Consider the following 7,332-nt stretch of genomic DNA (forward strand, 5'->3'; position numbering starts at 1 on the left):
ATCTTTTTTCCCAATGGTAACATTTTGCAAAACTATAGGATAATACCACAACCAGCATATTGACATTGATAGTTATAATACAGAACATTTCTATCACAAGGATTCCTCAAGCTGCCCTTTTATGTATTGATTGATTGATTGATTGATTGATATTTTTTTGTTTAATTCTCACTAGAGGATATTTTCCCATTTATTTATTTATTTATTTTAGATAGAGTGGAATGGAAGGAGGGAGGGAGGGAGGGAGAGAGAGAGACATTGATGTGAGAGAGCCACATCGATTGGTTGCTTCCTACACACCCTGACTGGGGCTAGGGATCAAACCTGCAACCCAGGTATGTGCCTTTGACCAAGAATCAAACCCATGACCCTTTGGTCCTCAGGCTGACACTTTAACTGCTGAACCAAACCAACCAGGACAAACTGCCTTTTTATAGCCACACCCACTTCTCTCCTATTCTCATTGCCTTCTTAATCCCTGATAACTACAAATCTGTTCTCCATTTCTATATTTTTGTCATTTCAAAGATTTTATATAAATAGAATTGTACTTTATATATAATCTTTTGAGATTGGCTTCTTTTTCATAGCATAATTCCCTGGAGATTTATCCAAGTTTTTGCATTTATCAATACTTTACTCCTTTTCATGGCTGAGTAGTATTCCATGGCATGTATATATCACAGTTTATTTAATCAATGAAGACATCTGGCTTGTTTCCGGTTTTTGTCTATTATAAACAAAACTGCTGTAAATATTCATGTACACTTTTTAGAATTATATTTTGATTTATCTCTAGCATTTAGTTTTCTTTTAATCCTCATCTAATGATATATTTGTGTGTTTTTTAAATTCTAGAAAGAGAGGAAGGGAGAGAGAAGGAGAGAAACATTGATGTGAGAGAGAAACATCGACTGGTTGCCTCCCCAATATGGGATCAAACCCGCCACCTGGGTATGTGCCCTAACCAGGAATTGAATCCATGATACTTTGGTGCATGGGATGATGCTCTGACCACTGGGAAACACTGGCCAGAGCTATCTCTAGTGTTTCTGAGTTTATTCTTTTGTACAGCTTTTTAGTGACAGCTCTAAGTATTGTATTTACCTACATTATTACAGTCTACTGGCATCATCATTTTACCAATTCAAGTAAAGTGTGTGTCTTACCTCCTTTATGTCCCTTTATTCATCCCTGTTTATAATATAATGATCTTTAAAAATTTCTCTACATTTATTTAGAACTACATCAGCCAGTGTTATAGTTTTTGTTTCGATCATCTAACATAATTTAGACTCTAAAAAAAGACAAAAAGCCTATTGTATTTACCCATATTTTTGCTTATTATGTTTTTTTTCTTTTATGATATTCCATAGCTCCTTCTTTTCTTGATTCCTTTCTGTGTAGAGAACTTATTTTCTTCATTCTTTAAAGCAGGTCTGCTGGAAACAAATTCTCTTATATTTTTGTGGGATATAGGACTCTGAGTTGGTAGATCTTTCTTTCGACACTTAAAGAAATGTGCCATTTCCTTCTGTCTTCCATAGATTCTGATCAGAAATCTGCTGTCCAATAGATTCAGTGGTTCTCAACCTTCCTAATGCTGTGACCCTTTAATACAGTTCCTCATGTTGTGGTGACCCCCAACCATAAAATTATTTTTGTTGCTATTTCATAACTGTAATTTTGCTACTGTTATGTCTTGGGAAACCCCTGTGAATGGGTCACTTGACCCTCAAAGAAATTGCAACCCACAGGTTGAGAACCACTGATGACTGTAGTTTTGCAGGGCATTCATGTCAACATAGACACTAAGCCAAAAGTCTCCCAAGTTTGTGGTTTCAGCTTCAATCAAATAAATTAATATATATTCTGTTTCCTATATATTTTTCCTATAATTTTATCATGAAATATAATGGAGCATATATCAAATAATTAGCTAATATTTTTTTATTTGTGTTTCAAAGTAAAGCTAGTATTTCTCTCCAGTTCATTAAAACCTAGAAAAATGTCAGTAGTGAGCAGAAAATAACTTTTTGTGTCTGTTTTTTTTTTTTAATCCAGCATGGAGAGGAAACTTATGTCCTTGCCTCTGTCCACCTCTATAACAGAAATGGAATCCAATGGCACCTTCAGCAATAACAACAGCCACAAGAACTGCACAACTGAAATCTTCAAGAGAGATTTTTATCCTATTGTGTACCTGATAATATTTGTCGGGGGAGCCTTAGGAAATGGCTTTTCCATATTTGTTTTTCTACAGCCTTATAAGAAGTCCACATCTGTGAATGTTTTCATGCTAAACCTGGCCATTTCCGATCTCTTGTTCACATCCACATTGCCCTTCAGGGTTGACTATTACCTCAGAGGCTCCAATTGGATATTTGGGGACATGGCCTGCAGGATTATGTCTTATTCCATGTATGTCAACATGTACAGCAGCATTTATTTCCTGACTGTGCTGAGCGTTGTGCGCTACCTGGCAACTGTTCACCCCTTCCGGCTCTTCCATGTCACCAGCATTAGAAGTGCCTGGGTTCTATGTGGGATCATATGGATCCTCATCATGGCTTCTTCAACAGTACTTCTGAAACATGGCTCTGAGCAGAAGGGTAATGTCACATTTTGCTTAGAGCTGAATTTCAATAAAATTGTTAAACTGCAGACCATGAACTACATCGCCTTAGTGGCAGGCTTCTTGCTGCCATTCTGCACACTCAGCATCTGTTACCTGCTGATTATTCGAGCTCTGTTAAAGGTGAAGGTCCCAGAATCAGGTCTGCGAGTTTCTCACAGGAAGGCACTGACCACCATCATCATTGCCTTGATCATCTTCCTCCTGTGTTTCCTGCCATATCACATACTGAGAACCTTCCACCTGATTGTGTGGGAAATGGGTACATGCACAGACAGGCTGCATAAATCTGTGATCATCACACTGGCCTTGGCAGCATCTAATAGCTGCCTCAACCCTTTGCTTTATTATTTTGCTGGGGAGAATTTTAAGGACAGACTAAGGTCTGCATGCAGAAAAGGTCATCCACAGAAGACAAAATGCAGCTTTCCTGTTGTGTGTGGTTGAAAAAGAAAACAAGAATGTAAGAAATAATTAGGTGAGGCCTATTCTTATATTCCTCTGTCCACCTTCATTCAAACATAGTTTCCACATGACCATGTATTTACACCATTCTCAACAAAGGTCAATTCCCAACATTTACTTGACCATGACGTGTTAATAAGACCTACTTAAAAATTTTTATTAGGTATATTTTCAGTGCTTAAGTCTAAATGAGGAACATAGCAGGATCAGTATTTACTAGTGTTGCAATCAGAAGTGTCAGACTGAGAAAAATGCCAAGCACAGTGGGTGCTACTTTTCATCAGATTCTGTACCAGACGGCCCATCAAGCAGTCTAAATTATTAACTTGAAGATAACCCCCAACTCCCCCAGCTTCTTCAGATCCTCTTTCTTGTTCAATCTCCCTGAGATATAGCCAATTAAAAAAGCTGCTGAAGGCCCCAGAGCAGATAAGTAATGTATCCTAAGAACTCAGGGAAAAGACCTTGATTGTGAAGAGAAAGGTTATCCTCTAACAAAGCAGAGTGAAAGTCCCAAACAAGAGCACTGAGAGAAAAACTGGGAAGAAAGACTAAGGCACCAGAGAGCTGGGGAGAATGAGGAGGAAGGAGGAATTTCACTTTGCACTGGGAAGCAAGAAGGTTCCTTTTGCCTCTCTTTTGCTGGAGGGGTTAAGAAAGACAGGAGAAGGACAGAAGGCATTGCCCTAGAGGGTAGAAGGATTATGTGTAGAACATGGGAAAAGGGTAATTAGTTTTACTCTTGAGATTTGGGTTCAGACTGACCTCACTGCAGTTCTCAGTCTTGCATGTTAATCTATTGGGATGGGAGCCAGAATGGAGGAGGTAGCTCTAAGGGTTTGTTTGTGCACTCAGAGAAAGGGTGAAGTTGAGGACAAGTTGCAAAAGTTGTGATACCCCTACAATTCTATTAAAGTTTTGGCAGAACATAAGTAGGGTAGCTTTCCATTTGAGAATGAAGAAAAGCACTGGATAGTGAGAGGGCATCCTTTCTGTTCACTGAAACAAGGCCAAGAAGACTATAACTGCTACCATCATGACCACTGCATGTCCAACAACTGAGTGCCCTCTTTATGCTGAGCAGACTGTGACAGGCACTTCACATTTATTGATCTCACTTAACATTCACACAAGAGCCAATGTTTCCATTTTACAGATGAAGAAACTGAAGTTCAAAGAAATCAAGAAACTTGTTCAAGTTCACATAGTTCATAAGAGTTAAAAACCTCTATGACTGGTTGGCTGGGTGCTTCCCACTGTTTCTGAAAACCTCCAGGAAGATTGGTTGAAAGTCAGAATAACAGTTCTCTTCTCCGACCAGGCACCTACCCCTCTTCACTCTCATGAGAAGACTGAAGGTAGAGGCTTTCTCTTCTGCTTTGTTTACTCCAAGCAGAGTGGAGGGTGGGAGAGAGGTGATGTTCTGCAACGTGGGAGGGACTAAGTGAAAGCCTGTATGTAAACAAGAGCACCAGAGCCCTTCCCTCACTCAGCTGCCGGAAGGATGACAGACTCATCCTGTCAAGACAGGAGCCTGGAGAATCTTCCTGTGGAAAAACTGCCAACTGAAGAAAAAAGACCAACATATACAAACAGCTGGGGATTCCCCAACACAAAAATTAGGACCTGCCCTATTATCTTCCTGATGGGGAAGCCCACATTGCAACTAACTGCTTGTCCTCACAGAGAGTATCTATTAACATGTAAACCTCACTCTTAATTATGAACAGTCAATGCTTACTACACACATTGGAGAAAATGCCAACAAATAAATGAGAGGGTAGAGATATTTTTAGTATGGGAGGTCTCAAAATTTTATCACCCTTGCACTTTTGATCAGGATGTGCTCTTTCAAAATTAATGGATTAAACCAAGATAGAGGAAAACATGACATATAGGAAACAAGGAATCCAACACAGGAGAAAGGTGAAAGGATTTCTCAGGATAGTGGTATGTAGCTGAAAAACAAGAAACAAATTGATTTGTATACATTGGAGACATTTATATATTTTTAGAGAGTTTAGGATGAACTAGTGAAAATACATAGAAAAATAGCAAGTGTAAAGACAATGCAATTATTAAATACTAGGGGAAAACTTTTAAAGAAAGGAAATAGTATACTACATGGTTTAGTTGTGAATAATATTTACATACAGAATATGTAAATAGCAAAATTCTATAACTTTTTTTCAAGAAATGAGGGGAGAGAATTTGTATGTGAGGGAGAAGGGGTATTAGAAATCTAGGTCCCCATTTCCCATTACAGAGAATGTATAATAACTATAGCTAGTGATTGAGAAATAACTGTGTGAAAATGTTATTTAGCAATAGGATCTAAAGCCCAGAAGAAACAGTGAAAAGAATTGACAGGGATTACCTCTGGAGAGAAGTTGCAGGTGAGCGGATAGCGTAGGAGCTTCTCTTTCCTTTTAAGAAGTATTTAACTATGTAACTTGCAAATATATATTGCTGAAATAAAATAAAAATTAAGTTAAAATTAAATTTAAAAATTCAAATTAATGCTTTGTTTTGTTTTAAAAAACCGGGGAGAAAAAAAGAAAGGCCACCAGAAATGGAAATTGAATGCTGAAAGGACAAAGAAAAGCAGAAAAGGACTAAGTTAGATTTGGATTTGGAACCCTGAGTGATGCTCACCCACCTCTGCCATGGGAGGCGAGTCCCATCTTGGTGTGAGGGGTGTCACTTCGTGGGCTAGAGGTGATTTGATATGTCTGGATATATTTTAGTTTTAAGTAACAGAAAACAATTCCAAGTGGCTTAAACAATCTTTATCTCATATAACTGAAATATTACAAAAGGAAGTTGGACTTCAGGCTCTCTTCAAACAGGGTTCTGTGAGCCTCCCTCTATAGGTATTAGCTTGGTTCCAATACCAGATCTCATTAAGGAAAAGCTGATTGCTAGCAGCTTCAGGCTACATACTTCTTTATTTGTATCCAGGAGGAGATCTTCTGCCCAAATCAACTAAAAGTCAAGAGCTTCCTTTTGATAAGACCTACTCAGATCACACAGGGCTCCTAAACTAAAGCAGGAAAGACAGGGTTGCCTTGAGTGAGGATGATCTGAGTCTACATCTGGAGTTGAGGTTGGGGATAAACCACTGAAAACCCAGCAGGAAGAGAGGTAAAATGAGGTTTGCAGAAGCCACATATCCTGCACTGCAATGAGGTGGAAAGAGAACTGCCAGCCAGCCAGGCATCCGTGCTGGGCATGGCCTAAACCTGAGCAACAGGCCCCGCAGCCGAGGAGGTGGAAGGATGATGCGCTCAGGAAGAAGTCATAGGGATTTTCAACTGGTAACTAGAAATCTCAACAACCCTCCAAGAACAAGATAGTCTAGATAAAGCTGGGTGTAACTGAGAGCAACCAAGGCCCTTAGAATGAGCAGTAATGCAGGACAGGAGTTGTGAGTTATTAGTGTCTTTAAGTCTAAAGTGAGTGTGTGTGTGTACGTGTGTGGAGAGAGAGAGAGCGCGCGCATGCGCATGCGAATGAGCTTAATGACTTATTATTCCTTTTCAGGACATTTCCTTTTTCCAACCAGGGTGAAACATCTCATTTTTCTCATTTGGTGACTAATGTTGTCGTTGAAGAAGAAAACAAAATGGAACTCTTCATTTACCAAAGTGAAAGCAAAGAGTGTCCTGGAATTCCAGATACGGTTTTTTTTGTTTTTTTGTTTTTTTTTTTGCTTGAGAGATCAGATATCCCCTCAAGCAAGTATATAAATTGTTTAACTGGGAGAAAGGATTTTTGTGGTGTAAACTTTAGTATAATTATGATAGTGGAACTGGCTTTAAATGACCAATTCTCTGTTTTAAATTTAATTAAGATGATTTGCAATTTTTCTGAAATAGAAATTATGTCAAATTCACAAAAAACAGGTTAGGAGGGGGAGATAGACAAAAGGATGGTTTTCTATAGAGAACTTATTGTTGTGGCGCGACAGAGTCAAAGAAAGACCACTAGAGAATTGGAGTCCAAATAAGAGCCGTTGATGAGCCGGCCCGCGTCTGATTCCGAACACCCTGGGACAGAGTCTTCGGAATCAGCCCCGACACGCTTCATTACCTGCCTTTATACCTGACAGCAAATAGGATCTTCCTGATGTAATGCCCAGGGCCACAGCAATGCTGTACAGAATTAGTTTGCCTTGCGGATAACAGGATCACCCAGGAACATGCAGGAACACCCAGGTATTTTGGGTATTT

The 7,332-nt window shown here is 39.1% G+C and overlaps 1 protein-coding gene across 9 annotated transcripts in view; it reads left to right on the forward strand.

The window, feature by feature from the left end:
- The window catches only part of CYSLTR2 (cysteinyl leukotriene receptor 2), an 82,354-nt gene extending 75,666 nt beyond the window's left edge, over positions 1-6,688 (forward strand). For 8 of the 9 annotated variants that reach the window (XM_036249605.1, XM_036249608.1, XM_036249604.1 and 5 more), the window contains one exon: positions 2,065-5,828. In XM_036249605.1, coding sequence (XP_036105498.1) covers positions 2,066-3,082 — 1,017 coding nt within the window. In that variant the 5' untranslated portion in view covers position 2,065 and the 3' untranslated portion in view covers positions 3,083-5,828. Of the gene's footprint in view, positions 1-2,064; positions 5,829-6,643 lie in introns of those variants that run through there. The other variant, XM_036249606.1, reaches the window with a different exon arrangement.
- Positions 6,689-7,332: the final 644 nt, after the last annotated feature.

The sequence above is a fragment of the Molossus molossus genome, unplaced genomic scaffold (genome assembly GCF_014108415.1).
Source record: "Molossus molossus isolate mMolMol1 unplaced genomic scaffold, mMolMol1.p scaffold_m16_p_9, whole genome shotgun sequence".
Lineage (NCBI taxonomy): Eukaryota > Metazoa > Chordata > Mammalia > Chiroptera > Molossidae > Molossus > Molossus molossus.